This window comes from Lithobates pipiens, unplaced genomic scaffold (genome assembly GCF_037356315.1).
Source record: "Lithobates pipiens isolate NorthernLeopardFrog02 unplaced genomic scaffold, aLitPip1_a1.2 Scaffold_23, whole genome shotgun sequence".
In the NCBI taxonomy this organism is placed as follows: Eukaryota; Metazoa; Chordata; class Amphibia; order Anura; family Ranidae; genus Lithobates; species Lithobates pipiens.
In genome coordinates this window covers 330,889,035-330,914,096 of record NW_027507785.1, presented here as the reverse complement: position 1 = coordinate 330,914,096, position 25,062 = coordinate 330,889,035, and the positions used below count along the sequence as shown (strand labels likewise).

The window sequence follows — 25,062 nt, the reverse complement described above, 5'->3', positions numbered from 1 at the left end:
ACAAATGTTATAAATGGAGTTGCAGTTCAGTGAGTAAAATAAGTATTTGATCCTCAAGCAAAACATGACTTAGTAGTTGGTGGAGAATCCCTTGTTGGTGATCACAGAGGTCAGACGTTTCCTGTAGGTGGTGATGAGGTTTCCACACATCTCAGGAGGGATTTTGCTCCTCTCTTCTCTACAGATCTTCTCTAGATCTTTAAGGTTTCTTGACAACTCAAAAGTTTAAACTCCTTCCATACACTTTCTATAGGATTAAGGTCTGGAGACTGGATAGGCCACTCCATGAGATTAATGTGCTTCTTCTTGAGCCGCTCCTTTGTTGCCTTGGCGGTATGTTTGGGTCCTTGTCATGCTTGAAGACCCGTCCATGACCCGTCTTCAGTGTTCTGGATGAGGGAAGAAGGTTCTCATCCAAGATTTTACAATACCTGGTCCCGTCCATTGGCGGTAAAGTTGCTCTGTACCTTTATCAGAGAAACGGCCCCAAAGCATCATGCTCCCCCCTCCGTGTGACTGTAGGGATGGTGTTCTTGGGGTCATAGTCAGCATTTTTCTACCTCCAAACACGGCGAGTCGAGTTAAAGCCAAAGAGCTCAATTTTGGTCTCATCTGACCACAGACCTTCCTCCCCCAATCCTTCTCTGAATCATTTGTTCATTGGCAAACTTCAGACGGACCTGTACATGTGTCTTCTTGAGGAGGGGGGCCTGTACATGTGTCTTCCTGAGGAGGGGGACCCGTACATGTGTCTTCCTGAGGAGGGGGACCTGTGCACGTGTCGTCCTGAGGAGGGGGACCTGTACATGTGTCTTCCTGAGGAAGGGGACCTGTACATGTGTCTTCCTGAGGAGGGGGACCTGTACATGTGTCTTCTTGAGGAGGGGGACCTGTACATGTGTCTTCCTGAGGAGGGGGACCTGTACATGTGTCTTCCTGAGGAGGGGGACCTGTACATGTGTCTTCGTGAGGAGGGGGACCTGTACATGTGTCTTCCTGAGGAGGGGGACCTGTACATGTGTCTTCCTGAGGAGGGGGACCTGTACATGTGTCTTCCTGAGGAGGAGGAGGAGCTGTACATGTGTCTTCCTGAGGAGGGGGACCTGTACATGTGCCTTCTTGAGGAGGAGGACCTGTACATGTGTCTTCCTGAGGAGGAGGACCTGTACATGTGTCTTCCTGAGGAGGGGGACCTGTACATGTGTCTTCCTGAGGAGGAGGAGGAGCTGTACATGTGCCTTCTTGAGGAGGAGGACCTGTACATGTGTCTTCCTGAGGAGGAGGACCTGTACATGTGTCTTCTTGAGGAGGGGGACCTGTACATGTGTCTTCTTGAGGAGGGGGACCTGTACATGTGTCTTCCTGAGGAGGGGGACCTGTACAAATGTCTTCCTGAGGAGGGGGACCTGTACATGTGTCTTCCTGAGGAGGGGGACCTGTACATGTGTCTTCCTGAGGAGGAGGACCTGTACATGTGTCTTCCTGAGGAGGGGGACCTGTACATGTGTCTTCCTGAGGAGGAGGAGGACCTGTACATGTGTCTTCCTGAGGAGGAGGAGGACCTGTACATGTGTCTTCCTGAGGAGGGGGACCTGTACATGTGTCTTCCTGAGGAGGGGGACCTGTACATGTGTCTTCCTGAGGAGGGGGACCTGTACATGTGTCTTCCTGAGGAGGAGGAGGACCTGTACATGTGCCTTCTTGAGGAGGGGGACCTGTACATGTGTCTTCCTGAGGAGGGGGACCTGTACATGTGTCTTCCTGAGGAGGGGGGCCTGTACATGTGTCTTCCTGAGGAGGGGGACCTGTACATGTGTCTTCCTGAGGAGGGGGACCTTGCGGGTTCTGCAGGATTTCAATCCATAGCGGTGTATTGTGTTACCAATGGTTTGTTTGGTGACTGTGGTCCCAACTGCCTTGAGATCCTTCACAAGCTCCACCCCGTGTAGTTCTGGGCGGATCCCTCACTTTTCTCATGACCATCCTCACCCCATGAGGCAAAAGACCAGACCGAGGGCGATTGATGGTTATTTTTTATTTCTTCCATTTGCAAATAATCGCTCCAAAAGTTGTCTCCTCTCACCAAGCCTCTTGCTGATGGTCTTGTTGCCCATTCCAGCCTTGTGCAGGTCTCCAATCTTCTCCCCGACGTCCTTTGACAGCTCTTTGGTCTTCCCCATGATGGTGAGGATTTAATGGAAGAAAGAGATTCTGTGGACTGTCTGTCAGTCTGTGGGAGCCAGAATGATTGGCAGGGGATCAAATACTAATTTTACTAACTGAACTGCAATTCAATTTATGACATTTATATTGTGTTTTTTTCTGGATTTTTGGTTGATATTCTGTCTCTATCATATACAATACACCTGTGATAACAATTATAGACCCTTCATTTCTTTGTAAATGGGCAAACTTACCAAATCTGTAGGTGTCCAAATCATTATTTTCCCCACACTAAAATAGTCACTTCGCTTGCGTTATAGCTGGTCTGTGATTTCTGTAGCAAACAGGATTCCAGGCATCTCAAGTGATTGCAGGAAACCAGGTTCCTGCTATTATTTCTCTCTTGTAGTGTGGATTCTAGTGTTTTTCCCTCTGGCAAAGTCTTCTTGTGTAGCCCCCCCTTTCAGCTTGTCCTGTTGGCCTTTTGTCTAGAAAGTTTGGGTGGCAATTCCCACATGGGCGTATCCCCTTTTCTGCCTCTTCCTTTCTACATCACTATCTATGAGAGAAATATTTTCTAACTCCAAACTCTAGATGGCACTGTAGTATCATGCATGCCATGGGTCACACATACCAAAAGGTCAAGGTACTGTTTATCTTTATTGACGCAGCTTTGGGTCCGGTGTTTGACAGAAGCTCCTCTAAAGCAACGGCAATAGATAAAAATGTGTGCACTGCCCAAATATACAACAATTGTATCTGTTCTCCCATTGGCTAAGAGGACATAAAACTAGTTAGGTGCAAATATGTTTCCTGATAGAACAAGGATATGTTTAGAAGCTGATGCTGTTTACTCCTGAAAACAAACCAAGATTGTTGAGGGCACGATGAGGGCAACTGATGCTTCATTCTTGTGTGTCTGTCACCTCCTGGCAGGACAAATGGGATCCATTGTGCAATAAGGAGGAATCGGTGGAGCTTTTCCAGTATGTCAGTCTGATGACCCTGGACAGCATCATGAAATGTGCCTTCAGCTACAACAGCAACTGCCAGACTGACAAGTGAGTTCCATCAGCAGCAGCTGCTTCCTTCTATACACCGTCATGACTTTCTGGGACTCCTCCTATTCTGATAATGTATATTCTTCCTTCCCTATATCTTCCTTTGTTCCATTGATGTTCTTTCCATAGCATGTTACTCTCCTAATGTCCGTAGAACGTACCTTCCCTCTCTTAAAGTAAAGCTGTCCTCTATATACAGAGTAAAGTAACTGGTTCTCTTTATTAGGGCTGCAACAATAGATCGGCCGCCGAAAATGATCGGCCGCAAATAGGGTTATAGGCGTTCTGCCGATAAATAAAAAAATAAATTAAAAAAGTGCTGATAATGGCATGCTGCGTCCCATTGACTTCAATGATAAAACGCCCCTTATTGACATCAATCCAAAATCACATCCATTTGACTTTAATGCAAAAACGCCCCCTAGTGACTTCAATGCAAAATCTCATCTCATTTGCTTCAATGCAAAAGCATCTAATAGTAAATTGAATGCAAAAACACCCCCCTAGTGACTTGAATGCAAAAACGCCCCCTAGTGACTTTAATGCAAATACACCCTTTAGTGACTTCAATGCAAATACGCCCCCTAATGACTTCAAAGCAAATACGCCCCCTAATGACTTCAAAGAAAATACACCCCCCTAGTGACTTCAATGCAAATACGCCCCCCTAGTGACTTCAAAGCAAATACGCCCCCCTAGTGACTTCAAAGCAAATACGCCCCCTAATGACTTCAAAGCAAATACGCCCCCCTAGTGACTTCAAAGCAAATACGCCCCCTAATGACTTCAAAGCAAATACGCCCCCCTAGTGACTTCAAAGCAAATACGCCCCCTAATGACTTCAAAGCAAATATGCCCCCCTAGTGACTTCAATGCAAATACGCCCCCCTAGTGACTTCAAAGCAAATACGCCCCCCTAGTGACTTCAATGCAAATACGCCCCCTTAGTGACTTCAATGCAAAAATGCCCCTTATTGACTTAAATGCAAAATCATGTCCCATTGAATTTAATGCCAAAAACGCCCCCTAGTGACTTCAATACAAAAACTGCCCCTAGTGACTTCAATGCAAAATCGTGTTCCATTGACTTCAATGCCAAAAACGCCCCCTAGTGACTTCAATGCAAAAACGCCCCCTAGTGACTTCAATGCTAAATCGCATCCCATTGACTTCAATGGAAAAAAACGCCCCCTATCTACTTCAATGCAGTATCGCGTCCCATTGACTTCCATGCAAAATTGCGTCCCATTGACTCCAATACAAAGCCGCCCCATATAGTCTGTGGGAATGTTCAGACATGTACATGGTGCTCCATAGACCACACACACACCTCCTGTAGGGATTTCGTTGTTTGGTTGTATTGCGATGTTGTCACGTTTGGTGATATTTAACGCCCGGATAATAAGAGGTTTTTATTCCCCAATCTTTTCCCCTTCAGTGATAATTCTTACACGGGCGCTGTGTACGACCTCGCCAGTCTGACGCAACAACGGATCCGGACGTTCCCCTATCACAGCGACCTCATTTACTACCTCAGCCCTCACGGCCGGCGTTTCCGCCGAGCCTGCCGGATCGCCCATCTTCATACCGGTAAATGAGGAGTTTTGGCATTTTTTATAAATGTCATTTATTTTTCTGCAGAAATCCTTATAGAGCCGCACATGGAAGAGGGGTGAGGGGCGAGTAGGAGGAGGGTGAGGGGCGAGTAGGAAGGAGGGGGAGGGTGGGTGCCCGGAGCCCCCCAGGGTGTCCCACATGGAATGCCACATTAACAACTTCAATACCGGGCACTTTTACCCCCTTCCTGCCCAGGCCAATTTTCAGCGCTGTCACACTTTGAATGGCAATTGCGCGGTCATGCAACACTGTACACATATGACATTTTATACATTTTTTTTCACACAAATAGAGCTTTATTTTGGTGGCATTTAATCAGTGCTGGGTTTTTTATTTTTACTCAAAAAATAAAAAAATATATATATATTTTGAACAAAAACGTTTTTCTTTCTTAGTTTCTTTTGTAAATAAGTAAATTTTCTCCTTCACTGATGGGCACTGATGAGACAGCACTGATGGACACTGATGAGACAGTACTGATGGGCACTGAGGAGGCAGCACTGATAGGCAGCACTGATGGGCACCGATAGGCAGCACTGATGGGCACTGATAGGCAGCACTGATGGGCAATGATAGGCAGCACTGATGGGCACTGATAGGCAGCACTGATGGGCACTGATGAGACAGCACTGATGGGCACTGATGAGGCAGCACTGATGGGCACTGATGGGCACTGATGAGGCAGCACTGATGGGCACTGATGAGGCAGCACTGATGGGCACTGATGAGGCAGCACTGATGAGGCAGCACTGATGGGCACTGATGAGGCAGCACTGATGAGACAGCACTGATGGGCACTGATGAGACAGCACTGATGGGCACTGATGAGACAGCACTGATGGGCACTGATGAGGCAGTACTGATAGGCAGCACCGATGAGCACTGATGAGGCAGCACTGATGGGCACTGATGAGGTAGCACTGATGGGCACTGATGAGGCAGCACTGATGGGCACTGATGAGGCAGCACTGATGGGCACTGATGAGGCAGCACTGATGGGCACTGATGAGACAGCACTGATGGGCACTGATGAGACAGCACTGATGGGCACTGATGAGGCAGCACTGATGGGCACTGATGAGGCAGCACTGATAGGCAGCACTGATGGGCACTGATGAGGCAGCACTGATGGGCACTGATGAGGCAGCACTGATGGGCACTGATGAGGCAGCACTGATGGGCACTGATGAGGCAGCACTGATGAGGCAGAACTGATAGGCAGCACTGATGAGGCAGAACTGATAGGCAGCACTGATGGCCACTGATGAGACAGCACTGATGGCCACTGATGAGACAGCACTGATGGCCACTGATGAGACAGCACTGATGGCCACTGATGAGATAACACTGATGGGCACTGATGAGGTAGCACTGATGGGCACTGATGAGGTAGCACTGATGGGCAGTGATGAGGCAGCACTGATGGGCAGTGATGAGGCAGCACTGATGGGCACTGATGAGGAAGCACTGATGGGCAGTGACGAGGCAGCACTGATGAGGAAGCACTGATGGGCACTGATAGGCAGCACTGATGGACACTGATGAGGCAGCACCAGGGCTTTTTTTCAGCGGGAACGTGGGGGAACGCAGCACCTCCCCTCCAGCATTGAATGTATGTAATGACAAGGGGTGCTGGGATGTCTACTGTTTCTGGCTGCTGGGGGAATCTCTTGTTGCAGGGGTGTCTATTGTTGCTAGTGGGGGATCTATTGTTACTGGGAGGGTCAATTGTTGCTGGGAGTGATCTACTGTTGAGGGAGGGGTCTATTGCTGCTGGGAGGGGCGGTCTATTGTTGCTGGCTGCAGGGGATCTATTTTAATGTTATCATCAACACATTCTATACAAATGACTTATCACCATGTGATTCCAAGGGATGGTGCTCAGAGGTGGGTAGGAGACGGAGACAAGGGGTGACTTGGAAGAAGGGAGTATCAGCACCTATTCTCCGAGGAAAAAAGCCCTGGGCAGCACTGATGGGCACTGATGAGGCAACACTGATGGGCACTGATGAGGCAGCACTGACGAGGAGGCACTAATATGTAGAACTGATGGGCACTGATAGGTAGCACTGATGGGTGGTACTGATGAGCAGGTACTTATGGACACTGAAAGGCAGCACTGACTGGCATCACTGATGGGCACTAATTGGTATCACTGATGGGCACAGACTGGCCTCACTGATGAGCCAATAACCCACCAAACTTCCCAGGGAGGGGCTTTACTAAAGGAGAAACTAACCCCTGCTTACACAGGTGTCTCGAAACTGTGGCCTGCTGCAAGATGTTTTTCCTGCCCACAGCTGATGTGCACAGTCTCTAACTTTGATAAAAGGAGGGTCCTGATGCAAGGGGGGAGTCAGATAGGGACCCTGATGTATGGGGGGGGGTCTGGAAAAAGGAGTACCCTGATGTAAGGACTTTACTTTTTCAATAAAAGTGGGAAACAAGCCCTCACACAGCGTATGGTCTGAGCACTGACAGGCTGACCCCCCACTACTACAACCTCTGCAGCAATGCTGGCAGCACTCATACGTCTATTTCCCAAAGACAACCTCTGGATATGACGCTGAGCACGTGACCCCAACTTCTTTGGTGGACCATGACAAGGCCTGTTCTGAGGGGAACCTGTCCTGTTATACCGCTGTATGGTCTTGGCCACCGTGCTGCAGCTCAGTTTCAGGGTCTTGGCAATCTTCTTATAGCCTAGACCATCTTTATGTAGAGAAACAATTCTTATCTTCAGATCCTCAGAGACTTCTTTGCCATGAGGTGCCATGTTGAACTTCCAGTGACCAGTATGAGAGAGTGAGAGCGATAACACCAAATTTAACACACCTGCTCCCCATTCACACCTGAGACCTTGTAACACTAACGAGTCACATGACACCGGGGAGGGAAAATGGCTAATTGGGCCCAGTTTGGACATTTTCACTTAGGGGTGTACTGACTTTTGTGGCCAGTGGTTTAGACATTAATGGCTGTGTGTTGAGTTATTTTGAGGGGACAGGAAATTTACACTGTTATACAAGCTGTACACTCACTACTTTACATTGTAGACAAGTGTCATTTCTTCAGTGTTGTCACATGAAAAGAGTTACAACAATGTGAGGGGTGTACTTACTTTTGTGAGATACTGTAGGTAGATCTCAGTGGACATAACAAGAGATTTGTGAAGATTCAGAATATATTTTTATTTTCTTCAATCAGACAAAGTTATTGAACAAAGAAAAAAACTGCTGGAAAAAAACGAGGAGCTGGAGAAAATCCAGCAGAAGAGACACCCCGATTTTCTGGACATTCTTCTGTGTTCCAAGGTCAGTTTTCACCACTTCTCATTGCTATGTCCCGGGGAGACCTCGGTGTCGGAGTGTTGGGTCTTCATTTCCAGAAGAGCCTGGAGCCGGCATCGCTCCTGAGCCTGGAGCCGGCATCGCTCCGGAGCCTGGAGCCGGCATCGCTCCGGAGCCTGGAGCCGGCATCGCTCCGGAGCCGGCATCGCTCCCGAGCCTGGAGCCGGCATCGCTCCGGAGCCTGGAGCCGGCACCGCTCCCGAGCCTGGAGCCGGCACCGCTCCCGAGCCTGGAGCCGGCATCGCTCCGGAGCCTGGAGCCGGCATCGTTCCCGAGCCTGGAGCTGGCATCGCTCCGGAGCCTGGAGCCGGCATCGCTCCCGAGCCTGGAGCCGGCATCGCTCCCGAGCCTGGAGCCGGCATCGCTCCGGAGCCTGGAGCCGGCATCGCTCCCGAGCCTGGAGCCGGCATCGCTCCGGAGCCTGGAGCCGGCATCGCTCCGGAGCCTGGAGCCGGCATCGTTCCCGAGCCTGGAGCCGGCATCGCTCAGGAGCCTGAGCCGGCATCGCTCCCGAGCCTGGAGCCGGCATCGCTCCGGAGCCTGGTGCCGGCATCGCTCCCGAGCCTGGAGCCGCCATCGCTCCCGAGCCTTCAGATAGTCAGTGATAGGAAATCATTCCAAGATACTTCAGGTGCTGCCCATAGATACCACACTACTGTGACTACACATTACTGTACCCCTCTATCTGAGGGTGATTATTACTGTACCCCTCAATCTTAGGGTGGTCATTAGTTACTGTACCCCTCTATCTGAGGGTGATCATTAATCATTCTGTGATACTTCAGGTGCTGCCCATAGATGCCACACTACTGTGACTACACATTACTGTACCCCTAAATCTGAGGGTGATTATTACTGTACCCCTCAATCTGAGGGTGACTATTCATCACAATACTCCTCAATCTGAGGGTGACTATTATTGTACCCCTCAATCTGAGGGTGATCATTACTGTACCCCTCAATCTGAGGGTGATCATTACTGTACCCCTCAATCTGAGGGTGATCATTACTGTACCCCTCTATCTGAGGATGACTATTACTGTACCCCTGAATTTGAGGGTAACTATTACTGTACCCCTCAATCTTAGGGTGGTCATTAGTTACTGTACCCCTCTATCTGAGGGTGATTATTACTGTACCCCTCAATCTGAGGGTGATCATTAATTACTGTACCCCTCAATCTGAGGGTGATCATTAATCATTCTGTGATACTTCAGGTGCTGCCCATAGATACCACACTACTGTGACTACACATTACTGTACCCCTCAATCTGAGGGTGACTATTACTGTACCCCTCAATCTGAGGGTGATCATTAATTACTGTACCCCTCAATCTGAGGGTGACTACTCATTATTGTACCCCTAAATCTCAGGGTGATGATTAATTACTATACCCCTCAATCTGAGGGCGACTATTATTGTACCCCTCAAGTTGAAGGTGACAACTCATTACTGTACCCCTCAATCTGCGGGTGACTACAGCTCTTTCTCCTATTGAATGGAATGTATAAATTGCTTTGTCTTGTTTCTGTGTGATGCAGGATGAGAAGGGTCAGGGTCTGTGTGATGAGGACCTCCGAGCTGAAGTTGACACTTTCATGTTTGAAGGACACGACACAACAGCCAGCGGCATCTCCTGGATCTTGTACTGTATGGCCCAATATCCAGAACACCAGCAGAAGTGCCGGGAGGAGATCCGGGAGGTCCTGGGGGGCCGGGACACCATGGGATGGTGAGGTCCCTCTATTCTCTTTCCTGTGACAATCATGATGAGTATTGATGGGACGGAGGAAACCCAAATCCTGAACTTTGTGTTTTCTTCCAGGGAAGACCTCAGCAGACTTCCCTACACCACCATGTGCATTAAGGAAAGCCTCCGCCTCTATCCACCTGTGCCCGCCGTGTCCAGGGAGCTCTCCAAACCAATCACATTCTTTGATGGGCGATCCCTACCAGCGGGTATGATCCCTTCTTCTACCTTTTGTGTGGGTGGTTTGAGGACGGAAGCATTGCAGCCAAATCGCTGTCATTGTCCCTGCTAGTTACCCAGTGCCCCATCATTGGTGTCAGTGAGAGGAATAGTGCCCCATCATTGGTATCAGTGAGAAGAATAGTGCCCCATCATTGGTGTCAGTCGGAGGAATAGTGCCCCATCATTGGTGTCAGTGGGAGGAATAGTGCCCCATCATTGGTATCAGTGAGAAGAATAGTGCCCCATCATTGGTGTCAGTGGGAGGAATAGTGCCCCATCATTGGTATCAGTGGTAAGAATAGTGCCCCATCATTGGTGTCACTGGGAAGAATAGTGCCCCATAATTGGTGTCAGTGGGAGGAATAGTGCCCCATCATTGGTGTCAGTGGGAGGAATAGTGCCCCATCATTGGTGTCAGTGGGAGGAATAGTGCCCCATCATTGGTGTCAGTGAGAGGAATAGTGCCCCATCATTGGTGTCAGTGGGAGGAATAGTGCCCTATCATTGGTGTCAGTGGGAGGAATAGTGCCCCATCATTGGTGTCAGTGGGGGGAAATGGTGCCCCATCATTGGTGTCAGTGGGAGGAATAGTGCCCCATCATTGGTGTCAGTGGGAGGAATAGCGCCCCATCATTGGTACCAGTGTGCTGTAGTTGGTGGGAGAAGACGCCCCTGACCAGTGTGCTGTAGTTGGTGGGAGAAGACACCCCTGACCAGTGCGCTGTAGTTGGATGTTGATAATAAGATGTTGTCTTTTCTTTAATGTTCTTTTTTTATGCACTTTTTAGGTTCTGTCGTCAGTTTAAATATTTATTGCATTCATCGGAACCCAGCCACGTGGGAGGACCCCGAGGTACGGCCCTTCACCTTCACTATGATTGTAGATTGGTGGACAGGAGGAGGCCGGCTGATTTACTGACAATTTGATGACATCTTCTGGAAATGTTGATAAATCAGGCGGCTGTTTGGAAGATGAATCCCCTTCCATTCTAGAAAGTATTTGGTTGATCATTTTCCATTCTGGATTTTAAAATAACAATTCTATCTCAGTGGAGGAGCCAAGAGCCCCCTGCGTAGTCCATAGATCCCTGAGGGGGTAACTAGTATGTCTCCAAATCTCCCCACTCCCTTCTCTGCACCCCCCCACCCCTATAATAAACAGTACCATGTACAGCCCCGCCCCCCCCCCCACATCACCTATAATAAACAGTACAATGTATAAACCACCCCCCACACACACACATTCTGCACTCTCCAAACCCCTATAATAAAAAGTATAATGTACAACCCCCCCAACATGTTAAATAAGCAGTACAATGTATACCCCCCCCCCCCCCCCACACACACACACATTCTCCTTACCTTCCCAACCCCTATAACAAACAGTACAATATACAACCCCCCCATTCTCTGCACCCCCAAACCCCTATAATAAACAGTACAATGTACAACCCCCCCATTCTGTGCACCCCCAACCCCTATAATAAACAGTACAACCCCCCCACCCTGTTTCCATTCTCTGTTCTCTGCATCCCCCAACCCCTATAATAAACAGTACAACTACCCCCCCCCCCCACCCCACCCCATTCTCTGCACCCCCCCACAACCCCTATAATAAACAGTACAATTCCCCCCCCCCCACACACACACACAATCCATTCTCTGCAGACTCCCAATCCCCATAATAAACAGTACAATCCCCCCACCCCATTCTCTGCACCCCCAACCCCTATAATAAACAGTACAATCCCCCCCACTCCATTCTCAGCACCCCCCCATCCCCTATAATAAACAGTACCATGTATAAACCCCCCCCCCCCCATCTCCTATAATAAACAGTACAATGTATAAACCAACCCCCCCCCACATTCTGCACCCTCCCAACCCCTATAATAAACAGTATAATGTACAACCCCCCCCATTCTCTGCACCCCCCAACCCGTTTAATAAGCAGTACAATATGTAAACCCCCCCCCCCCTCCCCTACACACACATTCTCCTAACCTTCCCAACCCCTATAACAAACAGTACAATGTACAACCCCCCCCCATTCTCTGCACCCTCACAACCCCTATAATAATAAGGGGGGGGGGGGGTCAGCGCTCCCTATCATAGGCCTGGGTGTGCACCCATTGTGGATCTGTGCCGGGACATCTTTTAGTCGGCATTAAACATTGAGAATACAATTTTTAAAATGAAGACGGAACATTAATAATAAAAAGAGAGAGAAACTTCCCTTCTGATGTCAGGAAATGTCACCTTCACTGTCGGTGAGGCTTTGTGAAGGATTTGTCTTCTTACCTCTACACCCCCCCCATGTGATATCATTGACACCGAGTAACATTCATCTCTGTATTGCAGGTATTCGATCCTCTTCGGTTTTCCCAGGAAAATTCTGCCAAGCGCCATTCCCACGCCTTTGTTCCCTTCGCAGCCGGACCCAGGTACATCATGAATCTGTATGTCGGGTTTCCTCCTAACCCTATAGAGAGGTCCATACATGACAGACATGGGCAGTCATATTGGGACCTCCTCATTTCTATCAGATAATGCACCACATCGCCCAGAAAACTGTATCTACAAACGTTTCTTCATTCTGATGTTTATTTCTTTTGTTTGTCACAAAAAATCTGACACCTAAAACTCCAAAAATGGATGGGAAAAAATGATTGGCACCCTCAATGTTAATATTTGGTAGCGCACCCCTTGGAAATTGTGACGGAACCGATCCCACGCTCCGATCGAGTGCTTCCGTCAGTATACCGCTTCCTAAGTCTGAATATAGAGATCAGATATTCCAACCGCTCACAAGCACAAAGCAAGACGACACTCGCTTAGTGCTAACATGGACTGATTTATTAAAACCAAAATGCCAAGTATTTATAATACAGTAGAAGACTAAAACCTAACCTAATTAGCATGAGCTAATTATCTAAATCAACACTCAGACTAGTTGACTGAGGGATAAGACTTTTCGGCTCCTAGCTCACTAACAATTCAATAAACATTACCATAAACATCAACACAGGGTTAATTAGCACAAACAACAATGTGTGAATACTCAATACTCAGATTAGACTCATTTACACAACAGACAGGTGGCTGGAGTTGATGACATTAGCATCTAACAGTTTGTGTCCCTACAGCATGAGGCAACACACATCATATACAGTGCCTTGCGAAAGTATTCGGCCCCCTTGCGTTAATACTTTGTAGAGCCACCTTTTGCTGCGATTACAGCTGCAAGTCGCTTGGGGTGTCTCTATCAGTTTTGCACATCGAGAGACTGAAATTCTTGTCCATTCTTCCTTGCAAAACAGCTGGAGCTCAGTGAGGTTGGATGGAGAGCGTTTGTGAACAGCAGTTTTCAGCTCTTTCCACAGATTCTCGATTGGATTCAGGTCTGGACTTTGACTTGGCCATTCTAACACCTGGATACGTTTATTTGTGAACCATTCCTTTGTAGATTTTGCTGTATGTTTGGGATCATTGTCTTGTTGGAAGATAAATCTCCGTCCCAGTTTCAGGTCTTTTGCAGACTCCAACAGGTTTTCATCCAGAATGGTCCTGTATTTGGCTGCATCCATCTTCCCCTCAATTTTAACCATCTTCCCTGTCCCTGCTGAAGAAAAGCAGGCCCAAACCATGATGCTGCCACCACCATGTGTGACAGTGGGGATGGTGTGTTGAGGGTGATGAGCTGTGTTGCTTTTACCCCAAACATATCGTTTTGCATTGTGGGCAAAAAGTTGGATTTTGGTTTCATCTGACCAGAGCACCTTCTTCCACATGTTTGGTATGTCTCCCAGGTGGCTTGTGGCAAACTTTAGACAAGACTTTTTATGGATATCTTTGAGAAATGGCTTTCTTCTTGCCACTCTTCCATAAAGGCCAGATTTGTGCAGTGTACGACTGATTGTTGTCCTATGGACAGACTCTCCCACCTCAGCTGTAGTTCTCTGCAGTTCATCCAGAGTGATCATGGGCCTCTTGGCTGCATCTCTGATCAGTCTTCTCCTTGTCTGAGCTGAAAGTTTAGAGGGACGGCCAGGTCTTGGTAGATTTGCAGTGGTCTGATACTCCTTCCATTTCAAAATGATCGCTTGCACAGTGCTCCTTGGGATGTTTAAGGCTTGGGAAATCTTTTTGTATCCAAATCCGGCTTTAAACTTCTCCACCACAGTATTACGGACCTGCCTGGTGTGTTCCTTGGTCTTCATGATGCTCTCTGCGCTTTCAACAGAACCCTGAGACTATCACAGAGCAGGTGCATTTATACAGAGATTTGATTACACACAGGTGGATTCTATTTATCATCATCAGTCATTTAGGACAACATTGGATCATTCAGAGATCCTCGCTGAACTTCTGGAGTGAGTTTGCTGCACTGAAAGTAAAGGGGCCGAATAATTTTGCACGCACCACTTTTCAGTTTTTTATTTGCTAAAAAAGTTTAAAATATCCAATAGATTTCGTTCCACTTCACAATTGTGTCCCACTTGTTGGTGATTCTTCACAAAAAATAAAAATTTTATATCTTTATGTTTGAAGCCTGAAATGTGGCAAAAGGTTGAAAAGTTCAAGGGGGCCGAATACTTTCGCAAGGCACTGTATACATATATACAGCATTGAATCTGACTAGCACAGATTATAGTGGGGTTCTCATTCATCCTGTGCCCCTTAAAATCCAGGGCCCATAATCCGTCGGCAAGAGGCTCGCATTCAGTCCTCTCGAAAAGCCTCGGTCCCGGCTAGGTCTGTCACAGAAATAATAACTCAAATCTACGATTTCCTGTAACAATAAACGAGTTTCTTCCACCTCTCTACTGGAATTTTGAACCGCTCTTCTTTTGCCAATTGCCCCGGGTCTCTCAGATTGGAGGGGTTCCTTTCCCCAATTTCTCCACCCACAGGATTTCTATGGGATTTACAGTAGATCTGAACTCATTGCTGGCCAGTTCAGTACTTGGTCATCACCATTTGTTGGCACTTACTGACATGTACTTTGGGTCATTGTCCTGCTGTAGGACCCATGACCTTCGACAGAAACCCAATTCTTTGGTAGTCTTCAGATCTCACAATGCCATGTACATGGTCATCCAGTGCCTGAAGCAGCAAAGCAACCCCGAAACCTCAGTGGACCTCCACCATGTTTGACTGTAGAGACCAAATTCTTTTCTTTAAAGGTCTCATTTCTTTTTCTGTAAACAGTAGAATGATGGGCTTTACCAAAAATCTGGAATTATATTTCGTCTGTCCTCCCAAAAGGAATTTGGCTTCCTCTGGTAAGTTTTGGGAAACTCCAATCTGGCTTTTTTTATGTTTGTGTGTCAGCAGCAGGGCTGGACTTAGCATTGGGCTTGACTGGGCTCAAGCCAGTGGGCCCCACCCAATAGGAGCCCGGCGGGCCTGCAAGAGGACCCGAGAGCCGCGGTAACAACATATTCGGCGACCCATTGCAGTTTGCTGCGGAAGTGATGTTCTGTCGCCGCCATCTTGCTACACCCCACACTCCTCCATAGTAAGACTACACCAAGAAGGGGTAAAGCGGACATGTTGTTACACCCACCGGAATTTTGCATTTTAGACGTATTTATAACATTAAAGTTAGTATATAGTGAAATTACGGGACTTAGAACTCCACCTGGTTAGATGTTGAATTTTAAAAGCAGAGAACTTCTGTCAGATTAGCAAACCTGTGAGATGAGCAGAGTTGCCGCTGCTTTTAAAATTCAAGATCTAAGTAGTCAGACGGAGTTCTCAGTCCTGTATTTCACTATATAAACTGATTTTACTGTTATAAATACGTGTAAAATGCAAGACTCCGGTGGGTGTAACAAGATGTCCGCTTTCCCCCTTCTTAGTGTATCCTTACTGTGGATGAGTGTGGGGTGTACCAAAATGGCGGCGATGGAACGTCACTTCCGTAGTAAACTGCAATGTTTTTTTTTCCCTTAAAATTCCCTCCTAAACTAGGGATGCGTGTTATACGCCGATAAATATGGTAATGTATAGAAGGTAGGGCCCGAAAGTGACTCAAGCCCAGGGGCCCCCACCACCCTAAGTCCTGCCCTGGTCAGCAGTGGGGTCCTCCTGGGTCTCCTACCATAGCATCCCTTCTCATTCAGATGGCGACGTTTAGTGCGAGCGGGCAAAGTTGTACCCTGTGCCTGAAGGTCAGCTCCAATTTGTCTGGAAGTTGATGGAAGTTCTTTATCCACCATTCCAACAATCCTTCCGTAGAACAGTCTAATGCCCCGTACACGCGGTCAGAAAATGTTCGATGGGAGCTTGTTGTCGGAAATTCCGACTGCTTGTAGGCTCCATCGGACATTTTCCACCGGACTTTCTGACACACAAAGTTTGAGATCTGGACAACAAAATCCGTTGTCGTAAATTCCGATCGCGTGTACACAATTCCGACGCACACAGTGCCACGCATGCTCGGAATCGAGCAGAAGAGCCGCACTGGCTATTGAACTTCATTTTTCGTGTTGTACGTCACCGCGTTCTTGACGTTCGCGATTTGCGACCAACTTTGTGTGACCGTGTGTATGCAAGACAAGTCCTTTTTATATATTTTGAGCAAAAGAGGTTAGGGCCAGGACACCGTTAGATAGTTGCAAACTCAATTGGCAGACTGCGAGACTTCAATAGGAGGACAGCCGTATAGTAAAAGGTGCCACTTCTGCACGTGCAGGAATGCTGTTTCCTATGGTAACAGTCCTTTAACAGTTCCTAACTCAAATGTAAGAGTTCTTTCAGCTCCACTACAACTGATCCTTGTAGTTCTTCAATACTGAGCTCCCAGTCTCTCACCGGACCCTCTGATTCACTGACACTAAATCCCTTGAGCTCCTCAAGACTTCCGCGGTGGTATCTCCCTCAAGTGTCACCCAAGCTTCCCTGCTGGGTCCCTAGCTTGGCACTTTGGATACCTTCAAGCTTCACCCCCCGCTGACCGGCTTGGTCCCTAGCTTGACACACAAGGCTGCTCTGCAAGTGTCCGGTTGGGTCCCTGACTTGATCACCTCCTGAAGTTTCCCGATTCTCCACTGTGCCCTTTAAGTGGGAATATGATTCCCATATTTTCTTCATTTACTCGCTGTGGCCCCCGGTAAAGGCGACTGGTCCCTTCGGGGCAGCAGCTTCCCTTCTACCTCCAATCACGGAACGGATTCTCTGGCTGGCAGAACCGTCACTTTTGGTTGGACAGCAAGCCGCAGTCCCAACCGCGCACTGCCCTCTTACTTCTGGATAGGCCACCAGACAGCCTGGCAGCCAGATGCCCCCCCCGGGATAGGCCCGATCTCCGGGCCTAGCAGCCCGGGGCATACAGCGCACGTCCACCCAGACGGCGGCCCAGGTGGCACAGAACACAGATCACCTGACCTCACCCAAATATATAGGCTCTCCCAGCAGGCCAAGAGATTTAAGATAACCCCTGCCCATTGGCTGGGATACCCCATATATCCATAACCTGACCTTCGATTACCCTACTCATATATAGTACCACCAAATACCTGGCCACCTAGTGGTAGAAAAGAAAAGTGCAACAAGGCAAGGCTTAGGGAGAAATCAATAGATTCCTATCAATCGACAACTACTCTCGGCAAGTAAATTTGTGAGGAGCTCCCTGACTAAACTCCAGGGCGCGACACTTTGTTGCAATCTTTGATGAATCTTTCTCTTTGGTCCACTCCCAGGGAGATTAGCTACAGTTCCCGGGGCTGTAAACCTCTCGACAACGTTGCACACAGTGGCCGTAGGAACATCAAGATCTCTGGAGATGGACTTGTAACCTTGAGATTGTCCATGCTTTTCCTCAGGCAAGTCTTTGCTGCTCTTTCTCTTCTCCATGCTCCGCGTGGCACACAGAGAGACACACAACTGAAAGGTTGAGCCAACTTCTCAACATTTCAACTGGACGCCGGTGTGATTTTATTTATTATCAGCACCTGTTGATTGATACAGGTGAGTTTAATTACAAATTACAGGAGCATCGCAAACTTGGAATGCAATTATTTCTTACAATTCCGAGAGGGACGCCAATAATTTGTCCATTTTAGGAGTTTTGCGTGGAATGTGTCAGATTTGACCGCTGTTTTGTGTCATACCGATACAAACACAAGAAATAAACGCGACAATTGCCGAAACATTTGTAATTGCAACAATTTTCTGGGCAATGTGGCACATTATCTGATAGAAATGCAGGGGTGGGGGTATGACCGCCCATCACTGTACATGCCAATCAGTAAGTATATCTTAACCACTTGACTTGAGATTTACCAGAAAATGTTTTGCTTTTTGGCACTGTGTTACCTTCACTGACAATTGCGCGGTTATGCAACGCTGCCCACAAACAAAATGTATATCATTTTTTAAATAGAGCTGTCTTTTGGTGGCGGTCAGCGACTTATATCGGGACTGCGATATTGCAGCGGACAATCTAACTCTAAGGCTGCTTTCACACTGAGGTGCCTTGCAAGCGCTAAAGTGCTAAAAATAGCGCCTGCAAAGCGCCCTGAAACAGCCGCTGCTGTGCCTCCAGTGTGAAAGCCCCGACGGTTTTCACACTGGAGCGGTGCGCTTGCACGGCAGTCAAAAAAGTCCTGCAAGCCGCATCTTTGGAGCGCTGTAGGAGCGGTGTATTTACTGCTCCTAAAGCGCCCCTTCCCATTGAAAACAATGGGGCAGCGCTGCAAACCCGCCTGCAAAGCGCCGCTGCCGAATAAAAAAACTGCCCCACTAGCGGCTGAATAGCGCTGCTAAAACGACGGTAAAGAGCTGCTAAATATAGTGCCGCTTTGCCGCCAGCGCCCGCAACACACCAGTGTGAAAGTAGCCTTACTGACACTTTGTGAGAACCAGTGACTCTAATACAGTGATCAGTGCTAAAAATATGCACTGTCACTGTACTAATGACACTGGCTGGGAAAGGGGTTAAACATCTAAGGCAGGGGTCGGCAACCTTTTTCCTCTTAAGGGCCGGATTCAATGTAAGTGAATGTATGGAGGGCCTCATTCACCTGCTAATAAAATGAAGATAATAATCTGGACCCCTTTACATTACACAGACCCCCTGCATATTACCCAGCCCCGCCCCTGCGTATTACACAGCCCCCCCTGCATATTACACAGCCCCCCCTGCATATTACACAGCCCCCCCTGCATATTACACAGCCCCTCTGCATATTACACAGCCCCCCCTGCATATTACACAGCCCCTCTGAATATTACACAGCCCCCTCTGAATATTACACAGCCCCCCCTGAATATTACACAGCCCCCCCTGAATATTACACAGCGCCCCCTGAATATTACACAGTGCCCCCTGCATATTACACAGCCCCCCCTGCATATTACACAGCCCCCCCTGCATATTACACAGCCCCTCTGCATATTACACAGCCCCCCCTGCATATTACACAGCCCCCCCTATATTACACAGCCCCTCTGCATATTACACAGCCCCCTCTGCATATTACACAGCCCCCTCTGAATATTACACAGCCCCCCCCTGAATATTACACAGCCCCCCCTGAATATTACACAGCGCCCCCTGAATATTACACAGCGCCCCCTGCATATTACACAGCCCCCCTGCATATTACACAGCCCCCCTGCATATTATGCATTGGTTTCATGGGCATGTCCTGTGCCTCTCCTCGCCGATCAGATGGTGCCGCTGGACATCCATTGGCCGGCACCCGACAGGTTGGCTTGTGCTGTGACTAATCAGTTTGACAGTTTAGTTGAGGATGCAAGTAGATGTGACAGTTGGCAATCCCGGCATTCCAGGAATGTAATGGTTAAATTGATGGGTTTAGTTCCGCTTTATGGTTGACTGCTCCTCAGGGGCTCTGGGCTTCAGCAAAATGGCCGCCTCTAGCAAGAAGAAACAGGAGCAATGCTGGAGGCAATTTACAGCCCACACTAAATTTGGTAGCAGAATTATTAATGTGCAATGGATGTTTCTTGTTATAGAACATTATTTTTTATCACATTATTATGGGTAGAGTTCTGCTTTAAATATGAAGTTTTTTGTTTTTTTTTCCTGCCCAGGAATTGCATTGGACAGAACTTTGCCATGAATGAGATGAAAGTAGCTGTGGCGCTGACCTTGAAGCGATTTGAACTGTCGCCCGATCTCTCCCAACCGCCCCTGAAACTGCCGCAGCTGGTCCTGCGCTCCAAGAACGGCATTCATGTGTTCCTGCAGAGAGCCGAGTGACGGGGGATAGAACGGTCAGGTCCACACAGAAGATTTCCTTTCAGCTTATTTCCCTGTAATGACACCCCAGCAAAGTACAATAAAGAAATCCCGTTTGTTGGCTCTTCCCTGCGTCTGACCTTTCAGCCTTGCTGTCATAGTTGCCCCTCTTTTCAGGGCTGCAATAAAAATGCTGTAACCTACCTGCAGTGCGCAATAAGGTAAGTTTCCGCCAGAGGCGTGTAGCGCTCCCGTTCCTCATTCCAGCATCCTGGTTTTGGCTGTGGCATTCTCCCTATCTGTCTGTCCACCTGCATGGTGATTGATGTGGCCGGTCTATTGGTGGAGACCAAACCTGAGATAAGCCAGCCAAGCCTGCAGTCTCATGCTGGTGATCAGAGTGTGTAAAAGGTAGCTGCCCCTTTGTCTGCCCTGCTCTGCTATATTGGATTTCCCTGTGTATGACCTCAGATCGGATGACGACTATTCTCTGAACTCTGCCTGCCTTTTGATTACGGGTTTTGACCCTGAATATTCTGAACCTGGCCTGCCTTGTACCTGGACTGTCATTGAACCACTTTGCCTGTCTGACAACCGCAAGTACCCGTCGTGGTAGCCAGGCACTGTAGACTTGGGTAGCCTGTGGGCAACCGAGTACAGGTAGTCCTGCTTGCCTTATGGGAAAGGGGGCTGCTATAGGTGAAGAACACAGAAGCCAGCTGTAGTGCCCGACTACCCGCGTTAGGGATAGGCGTGAAAGTTTCCTGTACAGACCCCGTCCACTTTATTATCTATAACAGACTTTCTCAACCTTTTCAGTACAGAGGAACCCTTGAAATACCTTTCTGGTCTCGGGGAACCCCCTGCTAAAATTCCTATATCTACATCTCATGATACATTAAAGGGGTTGTAAAGGTTCATTTTTTTATTTTCTACATAGGTTCCTTTAAGCTAGTGCATTGTTGGTTCACTTACCTTTTCCTTCGTTTTCCCTTCTAAATGTTTTTTTTTTCTTTGTCTGAATTTCTCACTTCCTGTTTCTCCTCAGTAAACTTCTCACCATCATCCGAGCGGTGGTTAGTCAGCCAGAACAGCTTACTGAGGAGGAACAGGAAGTGAGAAATTCAGACAAAGAAAAAAAACATTTAGAAGGGAAATCGAAGGAAAAGATAAGTGAACCAACAATGCACTAGCTTAAAGGAACCTATTTAGAAAATAAAAAACGAACCCTTACAACCCCTTTAATGTGATGATCAGTGCGAAGAATTCTTCTTACACTTGTGGTCGCTGGGAAGAATTGCCCCCTTCCCGGATAGCTAAAAAGATCAACGGTGTCAGTAGGAACTTATTTGAGAGGCAGAAGTTCTTCATTGCTCAAGGAACCCGCAGCAACCTCTGGAGGAACCCTGGGGTACCATGGAACGCTGGTTGAGAAACCCTGATCTATAATAACCTACCAAAGCATGCAGATGGAGTGGGCATCTTCCCCATTCTAATTGCCTGGCGCTCCTCATGACAAAATACTATGAGGTCAGCTCTGTCTTCTGCCCCCATTTAGGGCCACCTACAGTGCCTTGAAAAAGTATTCATACCCCCTTGAAATGTTCCACATTTTCTCATGTTACAACCAAAAACGTAAATGTATTTTATTGGGATTTTATGTGATGGACCAACACAAAGCAGCACATATGTGTATACGTTCGTGTACTGCTCACCCATTGCTGATCTGCTCCTGACTCTGCCTACACTGACCCCCGGCTTGCCACCAACCCCCTGGTCTATGCTCCTGCCTTATCCTTTCTCTCATCTGCCTTGTTATTACTGATCCCTGCCTGACTCCTGACTCCTTTTCTGCCTGATCCTTCCTCTCATCTGCATTGTTGTTACTTACCCTAGCCTGACTCCTTTTCTGCCTTATCCTTCCTCTCATCTGCCTTTTTATTACTTACCCCGGCCTGACTCCTGACTACTCTTCTGCCTTATCCTTCCTCTCATCTACTTTGTTGTTACCCCACCCTGACTCCTGACTCCTTTTCTGCCCTATCCTTCCTCTCATCTGCCTTCTTATCACTGACCCCGGCCTGACTCCTGACTACTCTTCTGCCTTATCCTTCCTCTCTTCTGCCTTCTTATTACTTACCCCGGCCTGACTCCTCTTCTGCCTTATCCTTCCTCTCATCTACTTTGTTGTTACCCCACCCTGACTCCTGACTCCTTTTCTGCCTTATCCTTCCTCTCATCTGCCTTCTTATTACTTACCCCGGCCTGACTACTCTTCTGCCTTATCCTTCCTCTCATCTGCCTTCTTATCACTGACCCCAGCCTGACTCCTGACTACTTTTCTGCCTTATCCTTCCTCTCTTCTGCCTTCTTATTACTTACCCCGGCCTGACTCCTCTTCTGCCCGCTGCTCCTGCATATCCAGACACACATGAGCACCCTCCAGCAGAAGAGTCCTATCAGGCATTCATGCCGCTCTGTGCTCCGGCCTTATCTGTTCCTGTAGCTGGGCTTCTACATGGTAAGATAAGCCTTCCTCTACACTCCGGGCTCCACCACCAATATTAATCCAGAACTTACCCAGAACTCACCCAAAACTTACCCAGAACCACCCAGAGAAGGCAGCAACAGACTAGAAAAAGGGAAACTGCATTTGCTGAGTTATTTGTCCACCACAAGGGCGAAGAATCAATACTGTTGTTGTGCAAAGAATGAATAGAAGCCATGAAATGAATTGGGTTAGTACCAATTTTTTCGGGGAAGGGATGGGAGGGAGGAAAAGGGGGAGGAGACAAGAAAACATAAGAGGGTGGGCCATAGGATTGAAACCAGGAACATCAATGTTTTCCTTAAAGTGGAACATTACCCATAACAACTTGATAACAAATAATGTTCTTTATCAATGAAAATTTATCCCACATTAATAATTCTGCTACCAACATTAGTGTGTTCTGCAAATTGCCTCCAGCATTGCTCCTGTTTCGTCTTGCCGGAGGCGGCCATTTTGCAGCTTGGTCTCCAAACTGCGGCTCGGGGGCAGATGTGACTGTTTGGTTGCTTTCATCCGGCCCTTGGGGCATTATTCCCTCCACTGTCAGCAACAGTGGGGCATGGTTCTTGCCACTGACACCGATATTGGGGCACTATTCCTCCCACTGACACCAATGATGGATCACTATTCCTCCCATTGATATAATTGATGGCGCACTATTCCTTCCACCAATCCCAGTGATGAGTCACTATTTCTCCCACTGATACCAATGATGGGGCACTATTCCTCCCACTGACCCCAATGATGGGGCACCATTCCTCCGACTGACACCAATGATGGGGCACTATTCCTCCATGGATACCAATGATGGGCACTATTCCTCCCACTGACACCAATGATGGGCACTATTCCTCCCACTGACACCAATGATGGGGCACCATTCCTCCGACTGACACCAATGATGGGGCACTATTCCTCCATGGATACCAATGATGGGCACTATTCCTCCCACTGACACCAATGATGGGGCACTATTCCTCCCACTGACACCAATGATGGGCACTATTCCTCCCACTGACACCAATGATGGGGCACTATTCCTCCCACTGACACCAATGATGGGACACTATTCCTCCCACTGATACCAATGATGGGCACTATTCCTCCCACTGATACCAATGATGGGGCACTATTCCTCCCACTGATACCAATGATGGGGCACTATTCCTCCCACTGACACCAATGATGGGACACTATTCCTCCCACTGATACCAATGATGGGCACTATTCCTCCCACTGATACCAATGATGGGGCACTATTCCTCCCACTGACACCAATGATGGGACACTATTCCTCCCACTGATACCAATGATGGGCACTATTCCTCCCACTGATACCAATGATGGGGCACTATTCCTCCCACTGATACCAATGATGGGCACTATTCCTCCCACTGACACCAATGATGGGGCACTATTCCTCCCACTGACACCAATGATGGGGCACTATTCCTCCCACTGACACCAATGATGGGGCACTATTCCTCCCACTGACACCAATGATGGGGCACTATTCCTCCCACTGACACCAATGATGGGCACTATTCCTCCCACTGATACCAATGATGGGGCACTATTCCTCCCACTGATACCAATGATGGGACACTATTCCTCCCACTGACCCCAATGATGGGGCACCATTCCTCCGACTGACACCAATGATGGGGCACTATTCCTCCCACTGACCCCAATGATGGGGCACCATTCCTCCGACTGATACCAATGATGGGGCACTATTCCTCCCACTGATACCAATGATGGGACACTATTCCTCCCACTGACCCCAATGATGGGGCACCATTCCTCCGACTGACACCAATGATGGGGCACTATTCCTCCATGGATACCAATGATGGGACACTATTCCTTGCACTGACACCAATGATGGGGCACTATTCCTCCCACAGACACCAATGATGGGGCACTATTCCTCCCACTGATACCAATGATGGGCACTATTCCTCCCACTGACACCAATGATGGGGCACTATTCCTCCCACTGACACCAATGATGGGGCACTATTCCTCCGACTGACACCAATGATGGGACACTATTCCTCCCACTGATACCAATGATGGGCACTATTCCTCCCACTGACACCAATGATGGGGCACTATTCCTCCCACTGATACC

General features: G+C 48.2%; 1 protein-coding gene across 2 annotated transcripts in view; it reads left to right on the top strand.

Annotated features, from left to right (window-relative positions):
- LOC143926701 (cytochrome P450 4B1-like) overlaps positions 1 to 20,505 on the top strand; it is a 49,238-nt gene extending 28,733 nt beyond the window's left edge. For both annotated transcript variants that reach the window (XM_077450711.1, XM_077450712.1), the window contains exons 5-12: positions 3,100 to 3,224; positions 4,663 to 4,814; positions 8,049 to 8,155; positions 9,734 to 9,924; positions 10,018 to 10,151; positions 10,953 to 11,017; positions 12,526 to 12,608; positions 20,230 to 20,505. In XM_077450711.1, coding sequence (XP_077306837.1) covers positions 3,100 to 3,224; positions 4,663 to 4,814; positions 8,049 to 8,155; positions 9,734 to 9,924; positions 10,018 to 10,151; positions 10,953 to 11,017; positions 12,526 to 12,608; positions 20,230 to 20,398 — 1,026 coding nt within the window. In that variant the 3' untranslated portion in view covers positions 20,399 to 20,505. The remainder of the gene's footprint in view (positions 1 to 3,099; positions 3,225 to 4,662; positions 4,815 to 8,048; positions 8,156 to 9,733; positions 9,925 to 10,017; positions 10,152 to 10,952; positions 11,018 to 12,525; positions 12,609 to 20,229) is intronic.
- The last annotated feature ends 4,557 nt before the right edge of the window (positions 20,506 to 25,062 follow it).